At 40.0% G+C, this 19,781-nt stretch overlaps 1 protein-coding gene across 6 annotated transcripts in view; it reads left to right on the forward strand.

Annotated features, from left to right (window-relative positions):
* Window positions 1-19,781, forward strand: part of LOC140481885 (double-stranded RNA-specific editase 1-like) — a 317,299-nt gene that overhangs the window by 196,350 nt on the left and 101,168 nt on the right. For all 6 annotated transcript variants that reach the window (XM_072578507.1, XM_072578510.1, XM_072578509.1 and 3 more), the window contains one exon: window positions 16,458-16,541. In XM_072578507.1, coding sequence (XP_072434608.1) covers window positions 16,458-16,541 — 84 coding nt within the window. The remainder of the gene's footprint in view (window positions 1-16,457; window positions 16,542-19,781) is intronic.

The raw sequence follows: 19,781 nt of genomic DNA on the forward strand, positions 1-19,781 counted from the left end.
TTTAAAATTCATTCAATTATATACCCCCTTCAGCAAGTTTATTAATTTTATCTTGCACTTTGTTGCCATCTTGTTTTTGCATCTAAGGTGACCTTACTAAAGGTCTTTTGGAAATATAGATGATTCAGGTAATGTGTTATATTGTTCTCCCCTCTATACATCTTGAAAGAATTTGATTGAGTTGTTTGTCTTTTGAAATCCATGCTGGCTGTTCGTTGTGAAATCTTTGATTCCTCGATGTATTTTTATTTTCTCACTTATTGGCATTCCATTATATTTCTGCAAACATATTTAAACCGGCTGCTCTGCAGTTCCCTATGCATTTTCTGTCCCTCTTGTTAAATGCTGCTTTAAATGTCATCTGATAGTCCTGCAGCATTTAATTTTTTTTGTCTGAATGAATTCTGAAATATGTGAAATTATGTCTGTTTCATTTCTAGATTCTTTCTGGGTGCAATCTACTGTGTCAGGGATTTTGCCATCTTTGAGTTTTATTAATTCGTTCAAAACAAAGAGAGAAATATTACATGCGGTTGAATTTTTTTTCCAATTTATCTCTCCTCCCAACGTACGTACCAAAACGTTTCTTAATTTATTTCATAACAATTTGCATTCATAATTTCTCTTTGCTTTCCAATTACTTTTTTCACTTCTCTCCCCAATCCTGTTTATGTACTTCATGTAAGTCTCCTTCCTCACCCTACATATGTCATTTGAGAAAGTGATAAAAATAACAAAGCAAAAGTTGAAAATGTTAGTATTTGTTTCATCTCGAACAATAATCAAAATGTGAAAGGATGGCTTGTAAAAATGTCTGAGCCAAAGTGATTGGTTGACTGCAATTAAGTCTTCTAACAACATTTAAAGATGTGTTCATACTAGAATGGACAAGTCCCAAACTTTTCTGGCAAGCATAGTGAGAGTCAACCAAATAAGTATAGCAACTTTGCGGTTCCATGTGTTTCAATGTCGAGTCTATGGCAAGATGCTGGCATAGTGCAGTTTCTGGAGGAACGGGACAGCTCAGACAACAATTTTCTGAATCTGTCCAATTTGCACCTCAGAATGGTGAGTGCTAATCATCTGACATTGACAAAGTCAAAGCTTATGGCAAGAATTAATACTTTTCACAAAGTTAATTCTAAATTTAGTGTAATATTGTATCTACCTCCAAACATTTTCTAAAATTCTGTGCCAGATTTCAGCTGCATCACACTTCTGTTCCCTTCTTCATTATTTCTAAAATGAGTGATGATTATACATTGTGCTGCACACAGTGACTCCATTTCTTTCGTACCAAAGCTTATGCCTATATTGGGAGTAAAAGGTGACCCCTCCTTTTTTTCCACAAAATGCACATTCGGAACAATTATTTCATGGAGTTACCCTCAAATGTTCAGCTCAGAAATAAATGCAGTTTGAATCAAGCAGACAATACAGGTGTTGAGCATCATTGATAATACATATTCTTGTTTAAGTACTGCATAGAACTGGAGTAGGGAACTAGTTGGACATTTTGAATGAAAAACAGTTAACCAAGGTTTTGAAGGGACACGAGGTTTCTTGGAATTGTTCAACAATAGTGTGAATTGTCACTCAGCTGCTAATTAATGAAAAGCCAAGAAACTCTGGAGGGGAGACAAGGAAATTGTTTGAGAGAGGGAAAGAATTTATTGGTTTGATTGCTGGACAAACTTGATTTCAAAGAGATGGGTCTAAATGGTGTCACTGCATTCTTCTGGAGTTGGTTTCTGATTTTGTCAGACTCCTAGGTATAGTCATAGAGGCATGGAGACATCCCTTGGACTAGCTCGTTCATGCTGACCAGGTATCCTAAATTAATCTGGTCCCATTTTCCAGCATTTGGCCAATATCCCTCTAAACCTTTTCTATTCATATACCCATCCAGATGTCTTTTAAATGTTGTAACTGTACCAGCCTCCACCACTTCTTCTGGCAACTCATTCCATACACACACCACTCTCTGCGTGACAAAGTTGCCCCTTAGACTCTCTTAAATCTTTGCCCCCTCACATTAAACCATTGCCCTCTAGTTTTGGACTCCCCTACCCTGGGAAAAAGATGTTGACTATTCATCCTGTACATGTCCCTCATGATTTTATAAACCTCTATAAGATCATCTCTCAGTCTGCACTCCAGGGAAAATAGCTTCAGTCTATTCAGCCTCTCCCGATAGCTGAGACCCTCCAACCCTGGCAACATCTTTGTCAATCCTTTCTGAACCCTTTCAAGTTTCACAACATTCTTCCTAGAGTAGGGAAACCAGAACTGTATGAAGTATTCCAATAACAGCCTAACTAATGTCCTGGACAGCCGCACATGACCTCTCAACTCCTATGCTTGGTGCACTGGCCAATAAAGGCAAGCATAAATGCCTTCTTCACCATCCTGCCCACCTGGGACTCCAAGGAAAATACCTCTAATATGTGTGATAAACAAGTATTTCTTTGTATTTTTATCCTGCTCACTTGTTCTCTCTCTAGTAAGAAGAAAGTTGAAGCATAAATCTCTCTTCGTGAAGTATTTTTGGAACCTGTGAAATTTCCCAGCTATCAGTATCTCTGACTACTTCAGAAACCCTGAAAGCTGAAATTTACTTCTTTTGAAAGACGTATGTCTAACTGACTTTCCATCTGAACTGAAGCCTGGTGTTAACATTTTCCATCATTTCATAGTGGTTCACATTTTGATCTTACTAAAAAAAAAACTCTGGGAACTGAGAAGGTATCCCATTTTACCATTTGTCCAAAGGATGTTTTTTCCTGTAATTTTCGAAGCCATATCAACTCTGCAGAGATGCATTGCCTTGTTGTATGAATGTGTTTGTTTGGGAGTAAGGGGATATAGTTGTGGCTTATAGTTTCCCATATAATTATAATTCAGAATTGCATTGCTCCATCAAAAATGCTTTGTTTGTTTACAGGGGCTTTTAGAATTGTCTTGCATCTTTGGCTCTTGTCAATCCTCCTTCAGTCATGTTTCAATGTTATCAACCTGTCTGATATTTCTTCCACTTGTGTTAATGCCTGCAGTTTCTCCTTCAGTTGTTGCCAGGACAAGGCTGTCAAATCTTCATTTCCAGTGTTTGTACCTGAACGCTTTCTCCCTATAACTGTAATTAGCTTCGATTCTTGATCAAACTTACTAATTTGTCCTCCTAGCCATCTAATTGATGCTGAGGCAGCCTCTACCATTCCCAGATTTCCACAATTGTTAACATACTCTTTCTTCACAGTCAAACTCTTCTACCCAAAGAATGCAGTAAACCACAAAAGATGTTTTCCCAGCACAACTTAAGTCACTGTTCACATGTTTTGCTGTAATTAATCTAACTTGGGTATTGCTGTTGGGTGTATCTTTGCTCTTTATCATCAGGCCATGGTATTTGAATAAGCTTTGGTTCTCTGTCAAATTGGCCAAATGTGATTGAGTGTACAGTTTTAGTTTCTTTGCTGCATCCACTGAAGAAAAAGAGCTTCTTTATGGAAGTCGGTCTCTGTCAAGCTTGGAATTAAATATATTGCTGACTGACTGAAGAAGCTGTGTTATTATGGCATCTCCTACTCAGTCCCTGCAACTTCCTGAATTCATCCGCATCCTTAGTATACTAAGCTAGTTGGCATTATGTAGTTTGAACTTCAGATTTCAGCTTTGAATGCTGCATTTTATGGCGAAAGCAAAATCTTGCATTTCTAAATATAATTGATTATTTTTCTATTTTAACCATTCTTGAACTTTCCAAATGAAGCTGATATATGAATGCCATTTAGATAATAATTCTCCATTCATTATCACTTACCTATACATTTTAATTCATATTACTTGTGACATTGCAGCAATGATTATTATTTACATTTCATGAGGTAGTATCCAATGATGTTACTCTAACTAATTAAAAGCTGCATATAAGCATATGTCATTTTAATTTTCCCTTAAACAATGCAAAAGGTGGCGTGACAGTAATCTTACCAGACCATAGGGCTGCTCCTCCCATGAGAGAGACAGGGAGATGACTGGTTTGATTTGAAGGTTAGACCTGTCTCAGGCAAGGAGAGAGGTTAAGAATGAGGGTCCTTTATGGTTACCCACGCTGTTGGCATCACAGTGCATCACAAACTGGCTGTCTAGCCAACTGAACTAACAGATATCTTGTGTACAATCAGTTGTAAGAAAATGTTTTAATATTCATTTAGATTTGCTGCAGATAGTGAGCTGGCCATTCTCAGTATATGGTAGCTTGTGCTGTAGAAACTAATCATTGCCTCAGAGGGATTGAAGGTGACAGCACATGTCATGTAGTCCAAGTATAAAGTCAGACTGAAAAGACTTGATGAAACAGCACCATTGAGACCAACACTATAAATATGAGACATCCTGTTCAAGGATATCACTCCTCATCAGATCTGATCCAATTGACTTCTGGTCACCCTAGTCTGACTAACTATCTGATTTAAATCTCTATATTGTTCTCAAGTTCAAGTTTTTGGAATAATGGTGTTGGATTTTGTGGTTAAATTGTGTCAATTGTAATTTTCATCTCTTGGCTGTTTCACATTTAAGAATATTTCATGTCTCATACTGGCCATCCTCAAGATCACATGGGAGCAGCTAAATCTGCTGTTGTGGGATAGAAACCATGTTCTCTGCTCTTCATACATATCCAATGAAACTGCTTCAGCAGAGACTCTGAATTGTATTTGTGATTTACTGTTTTATCCATTTACCCAGGTAATTTATATTTGTTTTCATTATCACAACGTAAAGTTGCCTGTCCGTTGGTTTCCTTTTCTAGATTCATGTAACATATCATAAACTACATATCTCATGCAAGTACAGTAGCTGCAAATCCATAAGACACAGGACTTATGTTTATGTCAATTTTTTTCCCCAAGTAACTGTAGCTTTTTAGTTAATAATTTCTACTAGTGCAACATCATGGAATCTGACAACATTCTGATTCTGGTACTTAAGACTTGTGCTTCAGAACTAGCTACACACAGAGTTAAGCTGTTCCAGTACAGCTACAACACTGGCAATCCCCTAGCCTTGTGGAAAATATCCTAGGAATATCCTGCCCACAGATCTTACCCAACCACTTATTGCCCTATCAATCTACACCTGAGCATCAGCAAAGTTAAGGAAGTTCTATCACATGGTACTTAGCAGTAATCTGCTCACAGTTGCTCAGGTTGGCTTTCTCCATGCCCATAGAGCTCCTAACTTGATTACAGCGTTGGTTCAAGCATGGAAAGAACAGCTGAACTTGGAAGTGGAGGTGAGACTGACTACCCTTGGCATTAACATAACCTCTGAGTACAATATTATGGGTCCAAAGCAAATCTGGAAGGAGGCATCTCTGCACTGGTGGTGTCACACCCACACGAAACAAGATCGTTGTGGTTTTTCTCAATTCAAGGTATCAGTGCAGGAGATCCTCGGCAGTGTCCTAGCCTTAACCAAATTCAGCAATTTCATCTGTGTCATTGCTTCCATCAGTAATCGGCATGTTCATTGATAATTTAGCGCAGTGTTCAACAACTTTTACCACTCCTCCAATCCTGAAACAGTGCATATCTACATGTAGCAAGATTCAGACGATATTCAATCTTGGGGGGATTAATAAGTCCAAGTGTTCATCCATCACAAGTGGATACAGGAGCAGAAGTAAGCTATTTGGTCTATCAAGTCTGCTCAGGCATTCAGCGAGATGATGACTGATCTGATAATCTTCAACTCCACATGCCTGCTTTTCCCCATAACTCTCAGTGCCTGTACTGATTCAGACTCTGTCTGTTTTAGTCTTGAATATACATAATGATCCTGTCTCAAAAGCCCTTTGAAGTAAAGAATTCCATAGATTCACTGTCCTCTGAGAGAAGAAATTCCTCCTCATCTCTGTCTTAAATGGCCAACCCCTTATTCTTAAAATGATTTTCTCTGACCCTGATATCGTATGTTTCAATAAAATTACCTCTCGTTCTTCTATGCAAAGAAACCTCAATTATCTGAATATCAGTTATGTGAATTTCAGATTATCTGCAGAAGATCTTAAGATCCTGATCGAAACATTACATCAAAGAGGTTTTAGATTAGATTACTTTTTTAGATTAGATTAGATTACTTACAGTGTGGAAACAGGCCCTTCAGCCCAACAAGTCCACACTGACCCTCCGAAGAGCAACCCACCCAGACCCATTCCCCTACATTTACCTCTTCACCTAACAGTACAAGCAATTTAGCCTGGCCAATTCACCTAACCTGCACATTTTTGGATTGTGGGAGGAAACCGGAGCACCCGGAGGAAACCCACGCAGACACTGGGAGAATGTGCAAACTCCACACAGAGTCGTGTTTTGTCTACAATGATTAAAAGTGAATTTGACTTACTAAAATGCTGCCGAGAACAGTCCTGGACATCGATGGGAGCCCAGACACCATCTCCAAATGACCGCCCGTGCTCTCTCCCTCTCTCTCCCTCTCTCTCTCTGGAATTCTACACAGGGATGTACCCTAAACCCCCTTCCCTAGATAATCTCTCCAACATTGTCCTGTACAGGGAACTTGTCAAAAAGGTGTGTGCTATTTTGATATTCAACCCCAAAGACAGCAGCAGTCTGGCTGCTGTCTCCATTCAGGTGTGAGGTGGATGGATTGGGGGTGGGGTGGGGGGGGACTACCGTTGCATGGTGTACTGCTGCCTCGTCTCCTGAACGGGTCGCGGAGTTAGCAAGTCAATCCCATTGACATGAAGCAACGGCAGGGAGAGGCTTCAGCAATGCTGCAGGTCCCTTACGCACAAATGTGTATCTGCTCAGAAACAAACCCTGAGACAGAGAGAGGGATCAAGGCAGTCAGAGCAAGGAAAATGGAAACTTCAGAAAACTCAGAGTCCCAGAGGAGAGGCATTGAATCAGTTATCTGCAAATTAAATATCCGAAAGAAATATTGTCTGCCCATCTCCGGATAATTGAGGTTCCTCTGTATTTCAAGAAGTACGCATCCAGTCAACTCAACCTCTCATCATAAGATAGCATCTCCATACCTGGTATTGGCCCAGTGAACCTTCTCTGGAATACTTCAGTTCTGGTATATCTTTGCTCAGATATGGCCGCAGTGCTGTTTACAGAATTCTGCAACAACTACTGGAACCCTTCTCTCCCTCCTTTAAGTTTGTCTTCAGTCTCAAAAAGATGTCCTTAACCTTGGTACCAAACAGGCACCACATGCTTCGGGACTCCTGCTCGTGGTTGCGGTGAAAGTATCTGTCCCAATAATTACACTGTCCTATTACAACCACATTCCTGTTTCCTTCCCCCAGTTGAATGGCTCCCTGTATCAAGGTGACATGGATAGAATGCTTCTCCTCCCTGAAGTTCCACTCTCATCTGAACAGCTTGCAAGGATGTTGTCACTGTCAGACAATTGAAAAGGTCAAAGCTCCTCAACTGCAAATTCCAGGTCTTCAAACCTGGCTCACCTGCAGTAACACCTGCCTGTCCCTGATCATAGGGCAACTTTCAAAAGCCTCATCAGAAACGTGTGACTGCCTCTGGAGCAAAGTGTCCAGGTAACCTTCCCTTAATGTGGCCAATGTCTGTAGTGCAGACTCCAACTCCTCAACTTGGATCTGAAGTTCCTTGAACTCCAAACACTTACTGAAGATGCATTCACTTTGGATCACAATGGTGTTCAGTAGCATCATTGAAAAATTAATTACTCAGGGTTCACTGCTCTTTAAACTTGAGTCTCCTGGTATATTGCTTTTACAAACTAAAAGAAAAATAAATCACCCATATCAATCTAATACCTCATAAAATTATAAGGTACAGAAGAGCCCTTTGGCTATCAAGTTTATACTGCTAAGAATGTACTACTTCCTAAATTCATCCCACTTTATTGCACTTGGCCCAGAGCTTTGAATGTTATGTCACTTAAAATGCTCAGCCAAGTACTTTTTAAAGGTTGTGAGGTTTTCCACCTTCAGGACGAAGTGAGGACTGCAAATGCTGGAGATCAGAGTCAAAATGTATAGCGCTGGCAGCATCCAAGAAGCAGGAGAATCGATGTTTCAGGCATAAGCCCCTCATCAGAAATGTAGTTCCTGATTTCCCCCATTCCTGATGAAGGGCTTATGCCCGAAATACCTAACCTGCTGTGCTTTTCCAGCACCACACTTTTCGACTCAGGTTTCCCACCTCATCAACCCTCCTTGGTAGTGCATTCCAAACCCCCCACCCCTCCCTCTAGGTGAAAATAATTTCCTCAGGTTGCTTCTAAACTTTCTACCTTAGACTTTACAATTATTTTCCCTAGCTATTGACCCTTCAACTATAGAGTTTTTTGTTCACTCTGTCAGGTCCCTCTTAACCTTCTCTGCTCCAAAGAAAGCAATCTAAGCTTATTACAGCTTACTTCCAGTGTGGAAACAGGCCCTTCAGCCCAACAAGTCCACACCGATCTGCCGAAGCGTAACCCACCATGACCCATTTCTCTGCATTTACCCCTTCACCTAACTCTGCGGACAATTTAGCATGGCCAATTCACCTAACCTGCACATTTTTGGATTGTGGCAGGAAACCGGAGCACCTGAAGGAAACCCACGCAGACACGGGGAGAATGTGCAAACTCCACACAGTCAGTCGCCTGAGTCGGGAATTGAACCCGGGTCTCTGACGCTGTGAGGCAGCAGTGCTAACCACTGTTCCACCGTGCCGCCCTCCTTTCATGGCTGAACCCAAGGCCTACATGCTGGTGAATCTCCTTTGCACTGCCTTCATTGTGATATACTTGGCTAATGTGGTGACCAGAGCCAAGCACAGTAAATATTCAAGTTGTGTCCTAACCAAAGTGCTGTACAGCTCCAGCATTGCTGTTACAGTCTGTGTCATGACTGATAATGGTGGCTCAGTGGTTAGCACTGTTGCTTCACAATGCCATGAACTCTGGTTCAATTCCCGCCTCAGGCTGTGTGGAGTTTGCACATTCTCCCTGTGTCTGTGTGGATTTCCTCCGGGTGCTATGGTTTCCTTCCACAATCCAAAGATATGCAATTTAGGTGAATTGACCATGCTAAATTGCCCGTGGTGTTCAGGGATGTGTAAGTTAGGTGTGTTAGTCAGGAGTAAATATAGGGGAATGGGTCTGGGTGGGTTACTCTGCAGAGGGTTGGTGTGGATTTGTTGGGCCGAAGGGCCTGTTTCTACACTGTAGAAATGTTATGATTCTAAGTATGTCTTCTTGAATACCTATAACTTACCTCTAGGGATCTGTGAAAAAGTATCCTAAGATCCCTCTGTTACTGTGAGCTATTTCATGTCTTGACATTCATTGAGTACTGCCTTGTTCCTTCTTTCAAAGTGCATCACCTCCCCTTTATCAGAGTTAAATTCTATCTGCCACAGTCTGACCAATCATTTATGTCTTCTTATAACCTAACAACTTCCTCCCACCATCAAACACCTGGCCAGTCTTCGAGTTATTGCAAGCTTACTTGTCATCTACACCACATTCTCATCTGTATTTAAAAATATTACAAACAATAAGGAGTCCATACTGATCCCTGTGGTGGACCAATAGGCTCCCAATAACACAAACGGCTTTCTACCACCACCCTCTGCTTCCTATCACTGAGCCAATTTTGGATCCATCTTGCCAAGTTACTCTGGATCCCATGAGTTTTTAGCTTCTTGAACAGTTTCCCATATGTGACTTTGACAAAGGCCTTGCTGAAATCCATATGACCGACATCAAATGCTTTATCCTTATCCAAACACTTGGTCACCGCCTCGAAAATTTCCATCAGATTGGTTACGCGTCACCTCGTGATAAAATCATCCCTGATCAAACCTTGCCTGTCTAAATGGAGATTCATTTTATCCTTCACTACTTTCTCCAATTGTTTGCCAATCGCTGAGGTTAGACTCTCACGTCTATATTTTCTTGGTCTGTCTCTACCACCTTTCTTGTTAAGTGGAATCACATTAGCTGCCCACCAATGCATGTCCCCTATGGTCAGAGACGATTTGAAAATTTGGATCAGGGCCCGTGTAATTTTGTTTCTCATCTCTGACAACATCTTGGGATACAAATCATCTGGATCTGGGATTTGTACCCTTTTAAATCTGACAAAACGTTAGTGCCTCCTTGCTTCTTACATTAACATGCTCAAGAACTTCACAGTCCATCATCTCAGATTCTGTACTTGCATCCTCCTTTTACTGAGTAAAGTACTCATTTCACACTCTAGTAATGCACTTAAGTTGCTTTCAAGGAAAGAAAGAAGAAAAACACTGGAGTCCCAAATGCAAGCTTAAAGACATTACGTTTTCTTTAAAAACTAGAAATATTCACCAATGCTATTCAGGAATCAACTTCTTCCTCTTCACCTGCGTCAGATTGTGGTATGTGACATCTCTGCTGTTGGTCTTATTGCAAGTTGACCTCTCTATCCAAGACTTTTATTCTTTCCCATATACCTATTATTGTGAAGAGGTCACTTTTGTACAGTAAACCCATGTAGAGGACCCCCTGCTCCCTGCCCCCTCCACTTGCATGGAAATTCCATTTTTGCATTAATTCCCAGAGTCGTCAGTCACTAATTCACTTTGCCTTTTTCTCACTTAGCTGATGTTCTGCATTCTCCACAGAATTGTTGCAGTAACTCACCTCCTGTCTCCCAAAGTCTGTCCACAATGTATAATCTACTTGTCTGAATGGGTGCAGCTCTAACAGCAGTATTGACACCATCTCGGACAGAGCTGCCCTGTTGATTGACATTCCCATGCACCATCTTAAACATTTGCTCGCTCCATCGATGTGAGTGGCAGCAATGTGGTACTATCTACAAGCTGCCCTGCACTAACTTATGAAGGATCTTTCAACAACACCTTCCAAATGAATAATCTGTACCATTTTGCAAGGACAGTGGATGCATGAAAATGCTTTAATCTGCATGACTGACTCCAAACAACATCCCGTCCTGATTTGTAACTGCTTTGCCATTCCTTCACTGTTACTGTTTTACAATCTTGGAATTCTTTCTCTGATGCTTTGTGAGTGTACCTACATTAAGTAGCAACTCAAGAAGCTGGTTTGCTACCACGTTCTCAAAAGGCAGTTAGGGATGAGCAACAAATATTGCTCATTCTGTGAAAGAATTTTTTTTTAAAACGCAAGCAGAATAATGTGTACATCAGGGTGAATGGAAAAACCAGTTGGAGGAAAACAGTTGCAGACTTGTAACAAAATGACAAATGATGAGTTGTTGATTCCAAGTTTTTCTAAGCTATGACAGAAATAGATCAAAAGGTCATGTTCATAGTCAACTGAATTCTCATAGATGAATAATTCATATTCAGCATACTGATCGTCCAAATGCTGAACCTGAACTGTTCATCTCATCAGCATCCACCATTATGGTTCATCATTATCGCTGTAAGTAAGTTGTGGTCAAGGCCAAAGCTGCAATTGATAATGAAGTTTTGTTGCAGTTCACAATGTGGATTGAAAGCAGAATTTTCCATAAGTTTTACAAAACATTGAAAATACGAATACTTTGCTTTTTTTCTATGTAAGTTAAAGTGATGCATGAAGTAACACTTCTTACTTTTTTTTAGCCAAATGAAATTTGCAATGTAAGTAGTTTTAGAATGTTTTAAAGAATTGGTCCATTTAATCTTAATGACAATCTCGTTCGTTTATGCTTGAACAGTTCAGAGAAAAAAAAGACTGTGATTAGCCTTCTAATTTTAATAATGCCTTGTCAAAAGAAATAGTTTTTTAAATTCACTAATGGGACATGGTGTCATTGGTGGTGAGCTGGTGAGCTGAACCACTGTTGTCCATGTGCTGAAGAGAGACCCACAATGCCCTTATGGAGGGAATTCCAGGATTTTGATCCATTGGCATTGAAGAAATGGCAATCTGTTTACAAATAAGGATGATGAGTGGCTTGGAGGAGAACTTGCAGTTGGTGGTGTTTCTGGACAGAAGTTGTCATGAATTTGGCAAGTGCCATCTTTGGGTAATTTCTGGAGTACATCTTACTAATGGTACATACTGCTACAACTGAGAGAATGGTGGAGAGAATGTATGATTGTGGTTGTGGTGCCAATCAAGTGGGCTCTTTTGTCCTGGATGATGTCATGTTTCTTGAGTGTTGTTAGAACTGCACCCATCCAGGCAAGTGGGGAATACTGCATCATACTCCTAACTTGTGCCTTGTAGATGATGGACTGGCATTGGGGATTTAGCAGATGAAACCCTAGCTTCTGACCTGATCTGCAGCTACTGTATTGAAATGGCAAGTCCATTTGAGTTTTTGATCAATGGTAACCTCCCAGGATGTTGTTAGTTCAGAATTCAATGATTGCAACACTATTAACTGTCAAGGGACTGAGATTGGATTGTCTCCTATGGTCATTGCCTGCCGTTTGAGTGGTGCGAATGTTACTTGCCACTTGTTAGCCTGGTTATTGGTCAGGCTTAGTTGTATTTGAATATCTACTGCTTCAGTATCTGAGTGTTTCTGAACATTGTGCACTCGGTGAACATACCACTTCTGACCTTATCTTAGATGAAGCAACTGAAGTTGGTTGGGCCTAGGCACTACCCCGAGGAACTCGTGCAGAAATGTCCTGGAGCTGAATTGACCATGACTGACCTCCAACAACCCCAAACATCTTCCTAAGTGCAAGGTGTGCCTCCAACGAGTGGAGCATTTTATACTCACATGAAAGCAAAATACTGTGAACGCTGGAAATTTGAAATAAAAATAGAAAGTACTATTCAGCAGGTCTGGCTGCATCTATGGAGAAAGAAGCAGAGTCATTGTGTTGATTCCAATGTGATTCTCCTTTAGGAATTCTGAAGGGGTATGTCGGAGAACTGGAGAATTGCAATCTTTGTTTTCATCTTCAAAGAAGGCTGTGAAGATAGCCTAGCAATTACTGACCAAACAGTTCGATTTCATTGGCGTAGAGCCATCTAGAAACAATTATTTGGGATAGAATTAACAGTCATGTGGAAAATTTGTGTTAACTCTGAAAGGTCAGCATGGTTGTAAATTTGCTTCACTGAGCTCATAGATTTGTTCTCAGATGTTTCATCACCATGCTAGGTAACCTCATCGGTGAAGCCGGAAGTGATATCACCTACCACAACAAACAAAGACAAATAAATAGCAAGCAGGACAGAATACCAGCGCTTCAACAGAGGTTCACCAATGAGGTTACCTAGCATGGTGACGAAACATCCGAGGACAAATCTTCCAGCTCAGTGAGCAAATTTACAAACTAATCCACAGCTGAGCTACAGATCTTCCTCAAAATGTCAAAGGTCAACATGGATTTAAGGGAAAATTGTTCTGACTGACTAGTAGTGTTTTATGGAGAGCTAACCAAGAGGAGGATGGGGGGCAGGGCTTTTGGTGTAGAGAAAATGGACTTTAAAAGGTCTTCGATGCAACAGAGTTTGTGAAGTTATAAGCCATGGACTATAAGCAACAGTAGCACTGTGGAAATGAAATTGGCTAATTGACAGGAGAATCATGGCTACTGGGTATTTTTCAGGATGGAGGAGGGTTTTTTGTAGACTTCTCAGAGTTCAGTATTGGAATCTGAGTTTCCTGATATATAGCTATGTGTCCCTTGTACACAAAGACTCAATCAATTTTCAAGTTTGCAGACAGCCCAAAACTTGGAAGGATTGTAAACTGTAAAGAGGACAGTGTAGAACTTAAAAAGAACATTGATAAGCTGGAGACATGGGCAAATAGGTATCAGATCAAGTTCAATGCAGTGGATTCTGCATTGATACACTATGGTGCATGGAACAAGAAGCCCAGAATGAAATGCACTATGTTAAAGGGTGTGAAAGAGCAGAGAGACTTAGGTGTTTGTGTGCATAATTAAAGGTGGCAGAACAGGTGGTGATAGGTGGAAATAAAGCATGCGGTATTCTTGGCTTAATTAGTTGAGCAAGAGTACAAGAAGTCAGTTATAATCCTGGTCACCACATTTTTTAAGAAGAATGTGAATGCATTGAAAAGAATGGAGAAGAGGTTTACGAGAATGGTTCCAGGAATGATAAACCTTAACTATGAGAACAGTCTGGAATGTTTGGAACTGTTTCCCAACACCGTCCTGAAATCAGGGATGGTTGAATGCTATTACCAACCTCTGCAACTTGCATTCTCATTTTCTTCAGTTGTCTAGGATGTATCCTGTCCTAATGCCTTACCAGCTTTAAGTACTGATTGTTTGTCCAATATCTCTCCTAGTCACTCTTAAACCCTTATAGTGATGACCCTTCAACCTTTGGGACTCAATATGGAGTTCAATCAGTTTAGGGTCTGCACACACCTCCTATGACCTTATCCCAATCCCCACATTTGAGGCTTTGTCATCACATGGGCTGCTACTACAAGCAACCCATTGTCAGTCATGAATGGTTCCAGTTAGCAACTGTTGATTCTCCCAGGCTGACCCTTAGCCATTCCTTGGTCTGTCCAACTGTCGTTCCCTCTTCCTGGACTTCAACTCCACCTATGTTTACTTCTGCCCCTTTTCAGCACCCCACTTTTTCCTAGCTTCAATCAGTTCTCAAGAAGGGCCCCTGGACCCAAAATGTTAACTTTGCTTTCTCTCCAGACATGCTCAGTTGTCCCAGCAATTTGTGCTTTTGTTTCTGATTTCACCTTATGTTAATCTCTGTTAAATGTTTATCTTAAAAATTTTTTTATATATCAAAGGTATTCTGATATACTCTAAAATTATTTTTCTCTCATCTCATCCCAGCCTAACATGTGCCCAATGAAGATACCGCAGTTGCACAGAGTCTTTGTGCATATCAAAACTCTGTTTTGTTCCAAGTGTGTCCTGTGCCAGCCAAATCGACACATGCTATCTGCAGATAAAATTTATCTTCGATTATATTTGAACACTCGTTTTGTGTGAAAAATTTCTGAAAAAATGATGGGAACTTAGTGAGTTGGTTGCTTTATCTGACTGGCTATGAAGATTTTGGTTTTATTTGACTGACTTAAGGCACGCCTATTCTGAAGATAACCTTATTCACCATTGCGGTTTTTGGTTTAATTTTAAACTTTGTTTTCTCAAGGTGGAGGTTCTGTAAAATCTTCACCTTGTTTCAGAGCTTCATTGATGGCACACTGCATCAGAACGCTGCATTTTCACTTGTGACTTGCACTTAATTTCAAATATCAAGAGCGAGAGTTAGGATTGAGCTGTTTCTTTTCCTATCACTGTGTTGGAAATGGCAGACAGTACTCTTTGGTTGCAAGGTGTGACTTGACCTGGGCGCTATCAGATAGGTACCAGAATTCAGCCTAGGAACAGTAACAAATCATGATCCTAATACTGCTGATTTCAGAGAACATACAGTATTAACACTTGAAATGTTGAAATGAAATCAGTGAATGCATACTGTTAACAGCATGGCAAGGATTGATTCTAGAGTTTGGAAAATGCACAGCACTAACTCCCCTGAGCTCAGAAATGATCAGCGCCAACACAACTGACTTCAGAGAACAGATTGCTGCTCAAGTTCCCAGTAAGCTTCAGATTTAATACCTGGTTAATGGCTGAACTATGGTAAAATTCGATAAATTGACATACCAACTTACATCACAGTTCATTTGGATTCAATTACTGTTTATCTCAATCAAGTATTTTCTTTTCTACTATGACCCTTGTATATTTATTTATATATCCCGATACCCAGTTTCCATCAGACTTGTTTGGATGGCTAGAAGTGAGTTCTGAAAAATACAAAGTTTCCTTGATCACATATGCTTAGGGTGTTTGAAACATTTGTTTATTTATTTTTAGCAATGATCATATTTTCCAACTACAAATCTGCACAATGCCAACAAAGAAACGAAAAGAATAATGAAGAGGAAGCATGTTGCTGTTCTTGAGTGGGCAGTGACGATTGTTAGGGAATCTTTGCCTGTGTACTTCCTTCTTGGAAATGGTTGAATCTGAGTATTTTTGGGAGATAATAAGCATGATTAAATCTATTTCAATAAAAGCAAAATACTGTGAATGTTTGAAATCTAAAATAATATTAATAGAAAGTACTGGAGAAATTCAGCAAGTCTGGCAACATTTGACAAGAAACATTTAACATTTAAAGTCTAACCGAAATGGATAGCAGTTCTGAAGAACAGTCGTATCAAATTCAAAACTCTTTCTCTCTCCCCAGATACTGGAAGACCTGTATATTTTCTCCCAACTGTCTGTTTTTTTTATATTAAATCTGTTCCAATGGGCAGAACTTCACTTACTTCTGTTCAGATAAATTCTGTCATTTTCTTCAGAGTTCTTGTGCTGTTTGATATAATATTTGCTTGACTAATACAGACTCAAATTCTCATTCTGGTTTTTATTATTTTTATTTATTTTATTATTTTGCAGATAAATCACTTGGCTACCAACAGTTGAGAAGCCAGCAAAACTGTTTTACCCAGGATCTGGATGATGAGGATGGTGAAAATATGAGTAAGAGTGCTAACTATTTCAGCTTATGAGCATGGGACTCATTGCTGGTTATTGTTAAGACGTACCCAAACCTTGAACTTCCCCATGTTACAAAGCCGTTCAGATTACACGCCAGGCTAGTTTTGTGTGTTTTCGTGGTCTGGTATGGTGAAGCCTTTTTCAGATTATGCCACTAGCTATTGTTTCCTAACTGGAAATTGAGGTATGTTTTAGATTTTGTGTTGCACAAGCACAAAGAAAGATGAAGAGTAAAGTGAGGGCAGGGATTCCCAAACTGTGGGTTGTGAACCTGAGAAGGGTTTGCTGATAAAACTTTCAGGTTGTGACTCCCAAACTTGTAAAAGTGGCCATGAAACACTGAAGGGTTCAGGAGAGTGGTTGCAGTAGTGCTAAATAACTGGTCCTATGCTCATTGACTGAGTGCTCTGACAGTCAAGAGAGTCGGTAAGTAAAGCAACTGCTTTCGTGCAGACCTCTCTATTGACAGGCTACTCAACCGGCAATTGCTGTTAGTCTAAACAAAAGTAGTCATTGGCTCATGAGGATGCAACAGAATCAGTGATGTTCTTTCTTTCTTTCTTGCCTCTCTCTTGTGCTGGATTGTTCTTTTGGAGTATGCTGGAACCTGCTTTACCCAGTGAGTTAATGTGACTGCAAATGGCTGTTCCACAACTTAAATTCAAATGCTGCCAATGTTTGCTTGCCAATGTAGTCTGGCTGAAAATGTCCTCTTCCTTTCATCATAGAGTCATACAGCACAGAAGCAAACCCTTCTGTCCAATTTGTCCATGCCAACCAAGTTTCTCAAACTAAACTAGTCCCACTTGCCTGTGTTTGGACCACATCCCTCTAAATACTTCCTATTCATGTACCTATCCAAACATCTTTGAAATGTTGTAACTGTACTAGCATCTATCATTTCCTTTGGCAGTTCATTCCACATACGAACCACCCTCTGTAAGAACAAGGTCCTTTTTAAATCTTTCGCCTTTCACCTTAAAAATATGCTCCCTCGGTTTGAAATCCCTCCACCCCCAGCACCCCTCTCACCACCATCACAGTAAACATACCATTACTATTCACCTTATTTATGCTTCTCCCATGATTTTATAAATCTCTGGAAGGTCACTCCTCAACCCCCTGCCTATCTTTATAACTCAAAATCTCCAGTCCCCTGGTGACATCCTGGTAAATCTTTTCTGAACGTTCTACAATTTAATAATATCCTTCCTATAAAAACCACTCACTGATGCAGTCTGGCTGAAATTGGATTCTTCCTGCCACCGAGGTCCACGTGCCATGCAACCTGACTTCAAATGGCTCCTTGCCATAGTGCAAGTAAGAGACTGAGCATGTGTGACAAAGTGCAATCGGATTTGCATAACAAAGAGAATGTGAATATTTGTGACTGAGTTAATATGAGAATGCGTATGTGAGTATGAATGACAGTAAGTGTGACTGAGTATGTGTTTGAGGAAGTATGTCATAATCATAGTCATACATGTGCGACAGAGAATGAGAGTTTGTGTGCATAAGCGTGAGAGTGCGTGTGTGAGGGATTGAGAGAGTGCGAGAGAGAAAAACAGAGTAAGTAAGTGAGTGTGCGTTTATAGTATACAACACCTGCTCACACACTGAACAGCCTCATTTCCCTGCTTTTACAGATCTGACTTGGGGTCTTGAGAACTTTGAGTTGTCCACATGGGGTCACAGAGGGAAAAGGTTTGGGAAACACTGCACAAAGGAACTAAAAATGTTGATGGAACTAGTTTGTTTTGGGGCATTGTCCATGGACAGATATCAGTATGGATGAAGCACCTTCCCTTCAGTGCTTCATGTGTATTTGATTTTTAAAAATCCGAAAGCATGCTTGAAATATATATTCAAGTATTTCCACTAAGAAATTGCGCTTAATACCATTGAATTTAATAGGAGGTTGACTCCAAGAAGAGTGTTACTGAGAGAGTAATATCCTCTTGTTGTGTGGGAGTGAATCGGACAATTCCATGACGAACTTAAGATGGAAGGGGTTGTGGATTTTGTGGAGAAGAATTCTGAGCCAGATTACGAATTATGGAGATGAGCAAATTGAACTGAGGAAAGGAGGAAACTCAGCGTTAAGTGTGGACGGAGGTCAGAATAATGACCAAATTAATTGGGTGTGGTAATTGAGGAAGGAGTTGAATATCATTATGAACTTGATTGGTGGTGATGGTGGAGAATGGGGGTTCAGGTAGAGGATGGAGAGCAGTGGAATAAGAAATGCCTGCTTGGTTGAAATGAGGTTGAGAAGGGTTTCTGAGTTGGTAAGTGGGGTTGGTAATAGTGGTGCAGCAGTTAATGTTCCTGTTTTATGTATTTAGCATGGGTTGGGATTGGAAAGGAAGTGTATCTTGAGAAAGGGTGATGGTAGGGTGACCATGGAGTTTAACTGTTGCATTTAGTTTCTGTGCAAGTTCAGTTTAGCTTGTCCAGAAATTCAAATGTTGATATTTTCATTATATTTTAAATCTTTTAATAAAAGGTGATAAATAATTTTTGAGGAAGTTTCCCTTTTATTATAAAACTTTATAATTAAAAAAATGCCCGAGAAATGAACCAATGGATAATACCTGAGGCAGAAAAGAGATGGCAGTTGGAAAGATTGTGTACCATTCTAAATTGTTTATAGCCCTGACTAGAATTAACTTATGGTGAAAGGCTAGATTTTAATTCCATGTTTGCATTTAGAATTTTCATTTCAATTTAAAAACAAACCAGGGGAAATGTTTAGATATATGAGACAATTGATTTTGACACGTCCAAATAATTTTCAGTTCAAATCCCCTCCCCGTCAAATATACATCCCAGGCACATAATTTTTATGTGGGGTTAGAGATGAAACCAGTGCTCGTTCATTGTTGATTTCAACCTGTTTGAAAGTGCTGCAGTGACAAATGTTACGGACCAGACCAGACCCTCTCAAAATATTTGAAGAAGGTATCCTATACTGTAACCTTTTTTCTTGTTTTAAAGGTGGATGTGAAGTTGCCATGTACCACATGCAATGTGACTAGTTAAACTACTCGACGTTAAGCAAACTACAATTTCCTTAGAGACTATAGTTAAAATACAAACGAACAAGAGGAATTTAGAATAATTTAACTATTGGAAAACTTAACCGAATAATAGATACAGTGCCCATTACTAGGTAACTGTTCTGAGAGAGTTACATCCCATAAACACCCCCCTTGGCGAAAA

Source organism: Chiloscyllium punctatum, chromosome 10, assembly GCF_047496795.1.
Source record: "Chiloscyllium punctatum isolate Juve2018m chromosome 10, sChiPun1.3, whole genome shotgun sequence".
Classification (NCBI taxonomy): domain Eukaryota; kingdom Metazoa; phylum Chordata; class Chondrichthyes; order Orectolobiformes; family Hemiscylliidae; genus Chiloscyllium; species Chiloscyllium punctatum.